At 31.4% G+C, this 15,303-nt stretch overlaps 1 protein-coding gene across 1 annotated transcript in view; it reads left to right on the top strand.

Moving 5' to 3' along the window:
- LOC129216368 (uncharacterized) overlaps nt 1-15,303 on the top strand; it is a 100,147-nt gene that overhangs the window by 63,668 nt on the left and 21,176 nt on the right. Inside the window, exons 13-14 of the mRNA XM_054850582.1 lie at nt 7,066-7,104; nt 13,950-14,525. Coding sequence (XP_054706557.1) covers nt 7,066-7,104; nt 13,950-14,525 — 615 coding nt within the window. The remainder of the gene's footprint in view (nt 1-7,065; nt 7,105-13,949; nt 14,526-15,303) is intronic.

Genomic DNA, 15,303 nt, shown 5'->3' with positions numbered 1-15,303 from the left:
CTTACATTGTGGAGATGAGTGGGGTGCCATGAGAACATTCTAATTCTTCAAAGGGTGCCACAAATCAAAAAGTTTGAGAACCCTTGCAATATATGGTGGTACTAATAAAGCAGGGGTCTGTCCAAAATTTTTCACAAGGTCCGTTTTTTGTGAAAAATCAAATAATTTTGTAAAAAATGTTTTAATTTTGTAAAAATTAAAATAATTTTGGGGAAAAAAAATTGTAAAAACAAAATTTTAGAATGTTGAGATGGTGCATACTGTATCATTGACACTTAAAGTTGCGTTTTTTTCCCATTTTTTTCTGTTGAGAATATCATTCTTGAGTGTTTTTCTCGTATTGGGGGAGGGGCATCGCTCTCTGAGAGATGGCCCCCCCCCTTAAGTATCAATGTTTATCTACCATTCTAAACTGTTAAATTATACTAGAAATGTTACATGTATAGTATTTAAAATAATTGTACAAAAAAAAATCAAGCAGGGGTTCATCTAACTTTTTGACCCAAGACATTGTTATAGAGCACAGAATTTCGTTTAAAACTTATAAACTTGTGATTTTCACAAAAATAAAAGATTTTATTTGTTTATCTCTCAGGGTTCATACGATCCTTCAAAACTCCTCCAATACTCCTTCATTTAGAAAATTTTTTGGAAGGGCCCTTCGAACTCCTTCATTTTGGTTTTAACTCCTTCAAAACTCTTTCTTTTTTAGTTCAAGACCACATAATCTTCCCCTATGACAGTAACTTAAAATACTTCGATCAACAACTAACTTCGTCAAAAAGGCAATTGCAATGTAGTAAATTTTGTACATTTATTTTTTTCTTAATGATGTGATTTACAAATTGATCACAGATAAGTCTTAAAAGTTGAAGGTAAAAATATTATTAGACGACTAAGACATTTCATAAGTAAAGTAAAGCATGCTTAACTGGTGCTTGGCTATTTTTTCAAGTTTTATGACAATTGTTTTTCCTTCCACCACAGCAGCAAACCTCAGGTTGTCTTAATATTTAAAAATACATAAGTGATTGTGTTAAAAAAACAATTGTTTTGTAGAGAGGTTCTCAAACTTTTCTCCACTCATGGCACCCTAGTCGATCTCTGTTATAAACATATACACATATCAAAATTCTTTCCGGGGTTTGGAAGCCTTTTTTTTGAAACAAATAGAGTACCTATACAGCAACAATGCTGATTTTACTGAAGAATGAAATTGTAGAAGTTTTGTTTCCGAAATGTAAATAATGGGGATGCCTCTTATTGGAAACTGAACGACCATTGATCGTAACATGTTATAGTGAGTGAGAGAAGAATTAGCCGTAAGACTTTTGATATCTGCTGCATTGCAAAAGCTTCACATATTGAATGTTTGGGAAATAAAACTTGTATAGTTTCTCTAGTGAAGTCATTGTTGATGCTGTATTGGTAATATTTTCTTTAACAAGCCCTGTTAGCTCTGGAGGGAATTTCCACAAAAACCCGGATACTTCGCGGCACCCAACTTGAGAACCTTAAATCGCAGTTATGATGTAGTAAAAAGGGTCATCCACAAGTGATGTCATGTCTTGAGGGGGAGATGGGTTCATGAAATTGTGAGGAGGGTGTCATAAAGTGACATCACACATTTATTGTAACAATACTGTTTATAAAAAGAATATGACATGTGACAAGATGAGGAGTTAGGTGAAGTCTGAGGCTTTGTGATAAAGGGAGGAGGCGGTCAAATATGTTGAAAAAAGTGCAACATCATTTAATGACAGCCTATATTAGTACTCCTTCAAAATCTCATTTTACTCTTTCAAAACTCCTCCGAAACTCCTTCATTTTATTTCTGAAATAGATTACGGACCCTGTCTCTTAACAAAGCATACTAATTATTGGAAATTCGAAAAATCTGATACCCATAGCAGATGCAAAGAGATTGCAATCCTCAATATGAAGGCATGAAAAGTATAAAAACGGCTTGTAAAAGGAATATTTTTGATAAAACTATTTTGGAGTCCTATGATAAACATATCATTTATATCTGCACACAGTTGAAACAAAATAAGAATAAATAAATAAACCATCGATTCAGCACTTAATTTTTGACTCATAAAAGAAAATTGAATTTTGTTTTAAAAACTTGAAATAGGTGTTGTTACAAAAATAAAGAGACTTTTCATCTATTTGCATCAGGGTTGGCAGGTTTCTGCCAAGGCGGTAAAAACCACTGGTAGAAACCGGTTAAAACCGGCATGGCAAAAACCCCTTTCTGCCACATTTATGGCAGAAACTGGCAGAAACTCAAAAAATGACATAAATGCAATTCCTGACATACAATAGAAAATGTATAAGAAAAATAATTAAATATTAACCCAAATACAATTTATTTACAACACTATCACCATTCAAAATCAAATTTTACATTGTTTTCACACTGCAGCAGCCTGTAACAAAATACAAGTTTTGACGCTGTTTCCAAACCTAAACAATTTTTTAATTTGTTGTGCACAAAGGAAGAATTTGAGAAGATTCTTTCAAACCCATCAAAACATCGATGTTAGAAATTAAAACATCGATCTTTTTATCAATGTATAACATACATTTTTGAATATACTACACTAATTTAAGCTATACAAAAGAATACGTATCCGACGAATATATTGAAAATACTGAACCTCAAATCATGAATATAATTTAATAAGAATAATTTCGCAACAGCTTGGTATTATAGTTGGGCAAAAATTGATAATAAGACAAGCACCGGTTAATACAATCTAGTTATAGTAATAAGGAAATATTTTCAAACTGAATTAAACTAAAAGTAAATTTACATCAAACAAGAATCTAAGAAAAAATGCATCATGCACTTACCGTCAGTTGAATGATGAGAAAAAGTTGTGATAATTATTTTAAAAATACAAAATTACCTCTAACAATAATTTTTAAGAGTAAGAAATATGTGTTGTACTGTTAGTTAATAATTAAACACAAATTTAAGGTAATAGACGGAGGACTTGTTGGAGGAAATGGATAAGTAAGCCCGAATATTGGTGTTGACAGTTTGGAGAAAAAGAAGTTTCCTTACTTTGTCCCCCCAGAAGGGCATTTCTCTTTTCGCAGACTATCCCACCAGTCTGAGAAACATCTCTTTCGATGGAACAGAAGTTTCCATCACTATCAAATGCGTACAGGATTTTCCTTTAGTTTAAGGACTGGAGCCTTGAAATAGACTGCAAGTTCTGGCACCAGACTACCAGTGTCAGGTTCTTCCAATAGCTTTGATCTCTTTTTTACTCTCTAGTTAATCTTTTACTATCTTGTAGTGATCTTCCCAAAAATCATCCTCTACGCAGAAAAATTGTTCTTATAAAACGGGTGCAAAAAATGATTTTTTTTTGGCAACTCCATAAGTAAACTTACTTACCTAGCGAGAAGATTGGAGCAAAATTTTATGATAATTTTCAATTAAAATGCAAAAACATCAGCATCGAAAAAACATCAAAACCAAAACATTGATAGTCCAAAAACATTGAAAGTAAAACATCGATGTTAAAAACATGGATGTTTTAACAAAAAAATCAATGTTTCCAAAACATCGACATCCATGTTGCACCCCTAGTTTCAACAAATAAAACTCTTTACATTTATGAGTCAGTGAATCTAACCAATTATATTGTTTCTTACATACAGCAAAGTTGAAGGCTGTGTTAGTACTTATATAATTGGATTATTAGCTTTCCATAGAAATCAAAATGGGGGGGGGGGAGAGCTCTTTGTTCTTTGAGAATAGCTTTATTCAGTTATATTAAGTGTAAAATGACAAGTTTCTGAATTTTAGAATTTAATGAAATAAAAAAAATCTGTATTTATTTAAATATTTGATATATCACACTTTATATTAAAAGCAAACAAAATAATTATAAACAAACTGAAAAATTTGTTACTTACAACATTACAAGGCTAAAATTTCTAACACATAGCAATTTCAACTACGATAAATTTTACTTTGCTTTAGAAATGTCAGTCTTGTTATTTAACATATTTTTACACTAATTATTAAATAACTATTATATTAAGTTTTGCAATGACGAAATGAGTTATATATTTTATTTTACTTAATTGCCTGTCATTAAGTAATTACTAGAGCTATTAAAAACGTTTTCTAGTTTTTGCCAGTTTCTACCGATTTTTACCGGTTATAACCAGTTTCTGCCACCGGCAGGGCAAAAACCAGTTTCTGCCGGCAAAAAGCAGGGTTCGAACGCTCCGGGAAAACCGGGAAAACCTGGAATTGTCAGGGAAAATGAAACAGTTAAAAATGTCAGGGAAATGTCAGGGAATTTATCAAATTTGCCCCCCAAATTTTTTTTTCCAATTTTTTCCCAGGAACTTTGTTTCATGAGATCTAATCTCCCTTTTTATCTATTTTTCCTAAATTGTAAAAATTTTGAGGCAAAATGAAACTGGCAATTAAAAAAGTGGCGACCCAAAAGAACTTTCGCAGCCGCCATTTTTGACCCTCAATAGTTCTCAAGAAAATAATTCCTGGGGTGAATAAGAATTATGCACAAACTCAACAGGGAAGAGGACAATTTACTGCTTCGGAAGCACAAGCCTGAAAAATGGAGGTGGGGGGGGGGGATCTGGGAAAATCGTTTTTTTTTTAAATCGGAAAGTCTTTTAAGCTACGTGTGAAACGTAGTCGCCATTTTTGGTCACTCACATGATAGAAGTAGACACGATCCTTAAATGTTAAAGTTTCCAAAAACAAAGCATAATTGGAATTTTTTCTTTAACTGCAAAAATGAAAGTATCACAAAATGTGCTGAAAATTGTTTTATTATTATTATTATTTTAAATAATTTTCTTGAGAAATGAAAAATTTTGTTCTTAAAACTTAATTTTATCTTCATTTCATTGGATGCAATTTGTGCTAAAAACTTTTCAACTGAATTCTAGTTTCATGAAGTTTTATTATTTTTAAATTGTTTTCATGCTATAAATTCAAAAAATTACTTCTTAGTTTTGGGCGCAGCCGCCATATTTGGTCATTCCCAAGATGGAAGTACACAAGACTTTTTTTAAGTGCCGAAGTTCCCGAAAAAAGCATTGGATGTTAATTGCTATGAAAACTATTGAAAACAACGCAAAATGTGCCTTATTTTTCGGATAATTCATAATTATTTTCTTGAAAAATGCGAAAATTTATCTTCAGAACAATTTTTTTTAATTCTAATTGCTTTAGACCCTTATGTGCTAAAAACTGACTATTTTGACTTAACTGTAGTTTTTTAAGGATTATTAATTATTTATAACTACTTTTATGCTACGAATTCAAAAATCTACTTATTATCTTAAGTTTTTCACTTAGTCGCCATATTTGGTCGTTTGCATGATGGAAGTAGACGTAAACTTCCAAAAACAGAATTGGATGTTTATCTCTATGTAAACTATTTAAAATAACATAAAATGTGCAACAAATTATGAATTTTTAAAAATTAATTATTTTCTAGAAAAGAAAAATTTGAATGGAAGCATTCTTTAATAAGCTAAAGAGAAAAAAAAGATTATTGGCATTGGCCCATTTTCTGGTATGGCGATCGATGCAACAAGTTAATCATATTTATACTGAAAATTAGCTTTGTATTTTGCTCAATATGTTTTGTGGTACATACTAATAAGAAAATAAAAAGGAGTATTGTGAACCAAAAGATCAAAAGCAAATGCTAAAAGATTGCTGCTCCACTACAGCAAAACGACACTGCTCATGACACATGACATCGAGAAAACGCTAAAATAAGTTGGAAGCACTTTGTTTTCAACGATTAGTAAATCAATTAACACAATTTTGAAAGTGTTTAAAAAAACTTAAAATTTGGGAAAGAAAAAAAAATATTTTTTTTTTAAATCTATGGAGAAAAGTTTCAGTTCTTCCGCATTGCTACTTTAAACAATTTTAATTATTTTGAAAATATTGCTATTTAAACTTAATTTTGAATGGAGCAAGTAACCTGGAAATTTTTAAAAAACAACCTGGAAAACCTGGAAAAGTCAGGGAATTTTTTTTAACCACAAGTGTATGAACCCTGAAAAGCCAACCCTGATTTGCATCCTAATAAATCAAAGTTAGTTTCAAAAAGGAATAAAATATGATCATAATATCGGATGTAAAAAGATAGCATCTTTCAAAATTTAGGCATCTAAAGAAAAAAACTGTTTAAAAAAGAGTTTATTTAAAGTTATTTATCCTTTCTAGCATCGAAAAATCAAGCCCATATAACTTTCTCCTAAAATGACAGTTAAACATTGCACCGCCAGACACTAAGTGGCGAAAAGTTTGAGGTTGTTAACCCTATCTGAAGCGATCAAATTTTTCCCCCACCCCTACTATCCTATGCTGGTCTTAGTTCATTTCACTGTATGTTATTGTTTAATAAATCATTATTATATGTATAGATGAGTGGGGAGAAAAGTGTTTACGACGCCTTTTCTGAGAAGGTTGACGCTTTTTCAGAGAAGTTTACAACAACACCACTGCATAAAACAAATAAGCAAAATTGTAAACCAAACTAACTTTCAACTGTTTTATTTCTGTCAAAGAAACAAACAAGCATCATATTTATTTGGCGGTAATAGTTATTTATCACTTGCAGGACAGGAGCATCACAAGAGTACCGTTTTTTTTTTTTTCAAAATTAGTAAACTAGTACGAGATTTAAACTAGTACGAGAAAAAACGTTATTTCCAGACTTTTAAAAACGCAATACAAGTAATATTTACTAAACGAAAGTAAGTTCAATTGATATGAAATTCGTAACTAATATATTGTTAAATGTAAAAGGAGTAGGTGTCCGGTCTGATTTTATTTTGCATTAAAATCTTCTGGATAAAAATATCTTCCGGATTTTTTTTCTCGTAGGTTGGCAGGGGGGGCTGGAGATCAAACTTTTAATTTTTTGTTTGTTGTATTTGTTTTTCAGTTTTTAAAAATCAGTAAATTTCAATGCAAAGAAGCAAATTTGAAATTTGTCTTATAGTTAACAATTATTTTACTTTAGTTTTTTAAAACTCTTTCAGGTGATTCTGGAATGAATATTGTTATATCATCCATAAGAGGTGAGTAGAAATTTCATTTGTTGTTAACAATTTTATAATTTTTCTTTGAAACATAAATTTTTTTTTTAAAATGTTACAGAATTGTTTTTATGTAATGAGACCCTAAATCTGGAATTCTCGGGACCACAACCTTTCCAAGATTTGGAATTTTACGGACTTTAGATTATGACTCACACTAAAATTAGTGAAAACTTTCCAGTCTTACAGTGTTTCACATTTTTCCTGGTGTCGCTAAGGTTCGCTCTAATTTTCTTTTATTTTTGATTAATCTGAATGAAAGTACAGTGGCTGCCCCTTATATGGATAACGTTTGTTCTAAATAGTTTTGATTCCATAAAGCAGCTGATTCAATTAACCAGCGTCTACTGTATACTTTATTATGCTAAAACAAAAGTCGGGGATAATTTGCAGTGCCTTATAATCCACGAATGTTGCTTTTTAATGTTATGCAATGTGCGAAAATAAATAATACCAATGAAAAAAATAATAATAATATTATATATAAATAATACATAATTTTACAAAAAATAATTTTATACTTTTGTTCAGTTGGCTTTGTACTGCATACTTATAAGAAGAAAAAATAATTATAGTCAAGCACCGTTTATATGTTTTTGAAGGGACTGTATGTAACAAGCGTGTGAAGGAAAAAACGTATGATAGATATGCGTTAATGTGTATTGGTCTCTGCATAGCCCAATTTAAAAAACTTATAAATGATAAAAACATATAAACAGTGCTTTACTGTATTGTTAACAGAAAGAGGATGTTAAAAGATTACTGCACAACCTCAGTGGAACGCATAACATTGTGGCATCGAAAAACCTTTTTAAAAAAAACTGAACTGAAGGTAGTTTTTTCAACAAGTAATTTCCAAACTTACCTAATTTTGAATTTTTATATCAGAAAGATTAATGAAAAACAAAGTTTTTTTTATTGCATGTATTGTTTTTTTGTAGCATGAAGGGCTGTGGCAAATGTTAGATATAAAACAGCAATCTCTTGTGTTTACTTTTGCTATCACTTTTGTGAAAGAGAGTATATATAAGATACAATACATGACGGGATTCTATATTTTGTAGAAATTTGGCCGGAATTCCTATGCCCTCTGGATGAGATAAGTAGCGCTTGCAGTGTTCAAGAGCACCAAGAAGCCCAAGCACTATCTATTTTTACATTATAGTTTCATTTAAACCTTAAAATTTAAAAAGTGTTCTGGATGGCTTTCTCTTTCAATACATATGTAATTTTTTAATCTTAATTGCAACAAAGGATTGTCATTGGTCAAGTCAGTGAAATCTGCTTCAAATACCATTCCAGATGACTCTAAAATAAATATGCAAGCATATTTGAGGCAATGAGAAGCAAAGGGATGTAAGTATTGTGAGGCTTTGAGAAGTTGAACTCTGACTCTGACAATGTTTACCTTCGGAAAATAGGGAGGGATAATTGGCGGTAAATTGAGTTGAGAAACTTTCTTAGTATTTCTTCAAAAATATTCCAACTGAAATCCCAGCCAATAACATGTCTATTTTTCACTAAACTCTTCTGAAACAGGTAAACATAGTCAAGGTCTCAGCTCAACTAACCAGAGCTGCACTATAGACATTTTCAAGTTTTGAGCAAAACACGTTTAAAGATAAGGTTCTAGGTAGGCTTTCATTAAAGTATTTTTCTAAATAATGCTGTGTAGCAGCACCTACCAGAGCTACTGGTGCTATATCATGCCCCAAGAGAGAGGAAAGGTTTCCTACCATTTGTACAGGTTGTCTCCAAATTTTTAATTTTATCACCTACATCCCTTTCCTTCTCACTGCCTCATTTAACAAAACAAAGGGTACTGCTGACAGAATGAACATTGCAACAAGGATTCCCAGAACTTCTTGTGTTTAATAAAATTGTGTTGATGCTCTCATGCCCTTATAGAATGGTGAAACTTAACAAAAAATCACTTTCTACTAAAAATCTTGATCCACCATGTGACAGGAGAGACTGACCAGTTTGAGCATATTCCTACACACATATCATCCATCCTTGTTGCTTTTTTAGTTACTTTTAATTAAGACATAAATTGAAAGTTTTTTTTTTTTTTATTTCTAATGGCTGGCAGCAAGAAAAGGTTACAAAGAACAAAATAGCAAAAACAAACACAATACACAGAACAAGGAACAATACAGGAACAACAGAGTGAAATATTTAGCTGCCGATGCGCTCTCTTGCTTCCCAATAACGGTCACACAGGCTACGTCTGGAAAGCAGGATGCAAGTGTGCAGGTGACGAATGTCCATTTCTTCGTTTGAATTGCAAAGGGGACAATTGGGACTCTTGAAAATCTTCATTATTATAAGGGGACAATTGGGACTCTTGGAAATCTTCTACATTAATTAAAAGTAAATTAAAATACTTTTAATTGAGAAAATGCATACCAAAATTCATTTAATGTCATGCAGTAATTTCTGAGCGTTTGTCACACAAATATAGATGCACACACACAGAGATATTTTTCATCAATGGTAAGTTAATTCAGCACAAATCAAAACATGTGAATTAGGGTAGTTTGAAAAATTTGATTTTTTTATTTCGGATTTGCATTACCTCTTAAAAGTTGTAGTTTGTGTTGGGCTTAAAAGCCTTTATATGATATCTTGGAGTCCGTTTCATTAAGATTTCACGTTTCAAGCAATGTGGAATTGTATTTTGAAACTTATCTTCTTTACGTTTTTGCCACTCAATGACCTGTTTCTTGGCAGCGGGTAGCCAAACATTGATTCCTACACATTTAGACAACTTCAAAGTCATGGTATGATGTCACACCTGATCAGTGGTTGGAAGTAGCGTGCTACAAGTAGTGACGCTACTGTAATAGCTACATTTTTTAGTAGTTTGTAGTGTAGCGCACTACTTTCTTAAAAAAGTAGAGTAGCGAGTAGTTCAATACAAAAAAAAGTAGTTTGTAGCGATTTCTGGAAACTGCTTTTAAATAAATTTTCAAAAAAAAAAGTAAAGTAAAGCGGTATCTCTAGCGAATCTGACGGGTGCAAGTTTTACGCAAGTGTAACTTGCACCAATCAAATTTGTAAGACTCTGAAAAATTCGAGCTGACCTCAGACATATTATTTTGGTGCCATACGTTCCATCAATTGACGCTGTTAGTTTGTTTGGCATCGGAATTTTCACTTTTCCCAAATATTCGCCTTGAATAGAGCATGGATTAGAAAGAAAAGAAAAAGCGATAACTGCCAATTTAGTACCGCGTTTGTGTTTTCTGACAGGAGGGGGGGGGGGGGGTCAAAAAGGTATCTATACGAATTTCATGAACATACCTGTAATTTTTGACATTTAAAAACGTCCCTCAAACTGTTTTAACCCATTTCTTAACTTCATATTACCGAATATAGAAAACTAAAATCTTGCTGTATTAAATAATAATAATAATAATAAGCTGTGTTATTGAATAAAAGCACTATTAGGATGCACAAATTCAATGGAGGAGAATGGCATAAAGTGAAACAGTACTGTACATGTATGTAGCTATAATAAAATGCAACATTACAATAATACTGTACAGTGGATACAGTAATTATATTCTACACACTCTTTAGTTGTTCAAGCATATAGAAAATCTTAACATTTCATTAGTTGTCAGAAACTTTCTATTTTTCCTTCAATTTTTGAACTTCAGATAAACTTATGGGAATTAATATCATTAACTTCATATTTAGGATGAAAAAGAAGCGGAGCGTCTTGTACACTGACAAAGCAATGTTTCGACTAGTATGGGGTGGGGAACTTCCGCTTGCAGTGATTGCTAAAGGGAAAGTTTATTCACGAAACTAATATTAAGTGTGTTGCGGGTAAGAAATTCGCGTTAGTTCCGAAATTCGTTACTCGAGAAAAACTCCGCATAAATCGAATCACGTTGCCACGCGAGTTCACTGTAGTTTAAAATTATACGTTGAAGAGAAGTAAGCTTTCATTTCATATTTCGAATATTTATTAATTTTTGATTATAAAGACTAGTACCGTTTTCGATATTTTTCTATTTCTTTCTTTTTTCTTTTTTTTTTACTGATTGAGTGTGTTGATACATTAACCTAATAAAAGTCAATTATTAAATATTTTAGTTTTTGAGGCTTTTGGTAAAATTGAAAAATGCTTTTATTTCATTTTATCAGTGGCAAAAAAAGGGAGATAGTGTCCAGGCCCGGACCACTAACTTGATGCTCAAAATCAATGAAAAAATATAAGTTCCCTATAAAATTAACTCCTATAATGATAATTAAATTTTGTTTAAGAAATGTTTTCATCATCTGAAATCAATTTTATGAATATGTATGTCTGTGTAAAATTAAAATTAAATTATGACTGCATCTATTTATATTTTCAAGTAGCCAAGTTGCACTTCTTGAATTAAATATTCACTGTAGGAATGGATTAAAAATTTAAAGTTTGAATGGGGTGGTTTCCTTCAGTCAAAAGTACTACTTTAAGCCATTGAAATGGATAGAATGAGCAAAAAAAAAATAACATGGACCCAGAAAATACTTTCATTTTCCCAACAGTTTTTTCAATTATTTTTTTTAAATGTCCGATTTTTCAAACAAGGCATGGTCTTGATGACGTCACAAATGATGCATTTTGCCGCATCTTTCTACTACGTTACCACGTTATGATAATCAAGCAGTGAATTAAAATTGTGCTCTACGCTTGCTATCAACCATATCATTGCCAATTCAGATGCGAATTAAATATTTTGCACTGTGAATGGCAACAGTGAATGGCATTTCATCATTTGTGATGTCATCGGCAGAAGCCGTAAAAAATGAAAGGCTGCGATTTAAGTAATTTTTTTAAATTGTTAACCGTAAACAAATTTATAAAAAAAAGGTCAGAGCCTATGTTTAAAAGCAGCTCTTTCAGAAAAAAAAAAATACTTTTAAAATTTTGGAAACGACCCCATTCTTTCAACTTTTAATCCTTTCCTAAAGCGAATACAGTAAAACCTGTGAAGTTGACCACCTTTGTAAGTTGACCACCTGTTCAAGTACACCGCTCTTTTTCAGCACGGAATTAGCCCTTATCATATAAATCAACCTCTCTAAGTTGACCACTAAAGTAGCGCACCGCGAGTGGCCAACTTACACAGGTTTCACTGTATTCGTAAAAAATGCTTCGAATAACAAATTAGCTAATTTTAGGAAGGAAGGAATAAATAATTCTTAGTAAATTCCACGTTCAAATGAGCCAATTTATTAGTCTAAACCACTTTTTGAATTCTTTTTGTTCAATCCTCAAACTGTGTGTATGTGTATGTTTTTATTTATTTATTTTTTTAAAAGTAGCGAAGTAGCGACTACATTTCAAAAGTAGTTTGTAGTTGCTACATTTTGAAAAAAGTAGTTGTAGTTAACTACATTTTTCTTAAAGTAGTTGTAGTTCGCTACAAAAAAATGTAGTTTTTCCAACCACTGCACCTGATGGTTGAGATGTTTTTGGCTACGCTTTTCCGAAAAAACAAATAGCAAGTTCCATGAATTGTTGATCAGGAATTGTTGAGATGTTTGCCTCCAATGCAAATGGTGTGAGTCATAATATGACGTGTGATAGTTTAAAAATGTATAAATAGCTTTTTCAAAAATTCTTCGTAGCTTTTGCTATGTATTACTAAACTATGTACTACTTAATGTAACTGACAACCCACTGGATCCTGAGTTAAACACTAATTTAACTAAACTTTTAAAGCTAAACTTACTCAGTTACGTTAGGAAGTAGCTTATAGGGGGCCCTGACTTCAAAAGGTTATTAAAAAATAAGAGATCAAATATAATTAATTAGGTATTAAAATAATTTTTAGTATAGTAATTATAAACAGTGCTTATTTTATAATTGGGTGCTTAGTTTAGTTGATTTTTGTACTGGAATTGTAAAATAAATTTGATTTATGGGTTTGGGTAGGAAATCGTATGTAAGTCAATTATTTTTCACTTTTTAGTTTGTCTTAGTTTTTTGAAGTTGTTTGTTTTTTATTCAAAAATAATTTTTCTTAAATTTACTAATTTTGAAATATATTAATATTATACCATTTTTAACACCCATTTGAACTGAAAGGATAATTAAAAATCAAGCCATGGTTTAATTAAGAGAGCTTAATATTCAATTCACACTAATCATTAAAATAGCTCATTGTCTGCACAATTAACAAAATTACTACTTTGATATTAAGTTGGCCTCAATTTCCAAACACTAAAAGTTTTTCTTTCTTTTTTTTTTTTAATTTCCGTGAACAAGGCATTTTTTAATTTTTTTTTATTTTTTAGTAAAATAATTGGAAGTTAGCTGGGCCATTAGTTATGGTTACTTCTAGTAAGTAACACTTTTGTGTAAGAATTAAAAGAAAAGAAAAAGTATACAAAGTTTCGAAATTGAAAAAGATTTTTGTTCAAAAGTTACATTCTGGAGAATGACCCATATGGGTGTTTATGTGTGAGATATATTGTTGCTCCAACTTGATACAAAAATTGAGATCTTTAGTGCTGTAATCTGCTGTATTTTCACAATTCTACTTCTCCAATCTGCTCCAAACTCATCATTTTGCTGCTCCAAATTCACCATTTTCCTGCTTGAAAGATTGCTCTGAAAGTGAGTTTCAGTTAACACATCCCTGAAAGTGTTGAATTCATGTTTCTCTTTGCAATATAACTTGTGTTTAATTCGGTTTTATGTATTTTATTCTTTTCACTTCCTTGACTGTGAAAACCCTGCAAAAAGCTTGGAAAGTGATTTTTATTTTAAAGATAGTTATATCATAAAATATTTTATTTTTTGTTTTTCTCTTTCATTGCAGGAATTTCCAATGAAGATGCATTTCAGGATAACTGTGAACCACAAACTGCTCCAAATTCTGATCAAAATGAAAGTTTTTGCAATTATCAAACTGTTGGTAATTCATGGTCATCTTACCCTTGGCATATTGTGTCTAATTCCATATCATATAGTCCTTGGGTGTCTCTTCATCGTCTTGATGATTCCGTAACATTGCAATATCAGCAGAAAATGAATTATCAAGCCAATCCATCGATAAAATTTTCAACTTCTCAGCCAGTCATTGCTAATTTGCAGTCTTGCAGTGGAGCAAGAGGCAATGTTCGCAAGTCAGTGGGTACGCTAGAACAATCCCATGAGGAACTAAGTGATCAACCAGCATGTAGTTCAGGACTACAGAGCAATGTGCAAAGTCATCCAGAATCATTTACACTGCCAACTTCATGTGGAAGAAGGCAAACACTCACTAATTCTGAGCGCATCAATGACATTTCAGGATTTTCATCCAATGTGAATGAAAATTCTGCTGACGAACCATTTAGTGCGAGGAGTGCCAATGACTTCTTCGGAAATGAGGTGGAAAGTATAAAAGAATTATGTAAGTGTGTTTTATGTTGTGATTTTAGAATGTAATTTTATGTTTTAATGGAATTAGTTTATTTCCTGAAGTACATTAGTATTGCCTATAAATGTTAAAATAATTTGTTTTTGAAATTTGAATGGATATTTTTAAAAAATGCTAATTGAATTTAGTTCAAATAATAAATAAATAAATAAGTCTTCATTGCAAATAGGGTATTTATTTGTTTATTTATTTATTTATTTATTTATTTTTTTAAATCAGTATTCACATTCAATAACTAATAGCTTAGAAGGAAAGGAATATGAATAAGCGATAACTGCCAATATAATAGCTCTCTCCTGCTTTCTGGCATCAAAATGACTTCATTAAGTCGGCTGAGGATGTCTCCTTGATTCCTTTTTTTTTTTTAATCTTTTACATTTTTTTTAATGAAAAAAGAAATACCAATGGTTTAACCCAGCCTAGTAGCAGTAAAAATGAACTTTTTATATGGCTTTTAACTATGTTCTTCTATTATTTAGGAATAACAGGTAATTTATCTTTCCCCTCCCTCCTTTTTTAGCCTACTTTCCCAGTAATAGTCAGAAAAAGAAGAAAAAAGCATGAAAGAAGGCTTAATGCATCTTAAAAATTTCATGAAAAACAAAAAAAAGTCAAAAATAAGTAAAATAATTAAATAATATTGAAAAATTAAAAATTGGGAAGTAGGGTATTGAGATGGGAAAAAATGTCTGTCGGTCTGTCTGTCTGTCCCCCCCCCCCTCCCCCCAATAACTTTTGAATAAATAGTCCG

Source organism: Uloborus diversus, chromosome 2 (assembly GCF_026930045.1).
Source record: "Uloborus diversus isolate 005 chromosome 2, Udiv.v.3.1, whole genome shotgun sequence".
Taxonomy (NCBI): domain Eukaryota; kingdom Metazoa; phylum Arthropoda; class Arachnida; order Araneae; family Uloboridae; genus Uloborus; species Uloborus diversus.
The sequence above is the reverse complement of the archived record's forward strand: the minus strand, read 5'-3'. Positions and strand labels throughout refer to the sequence as shown.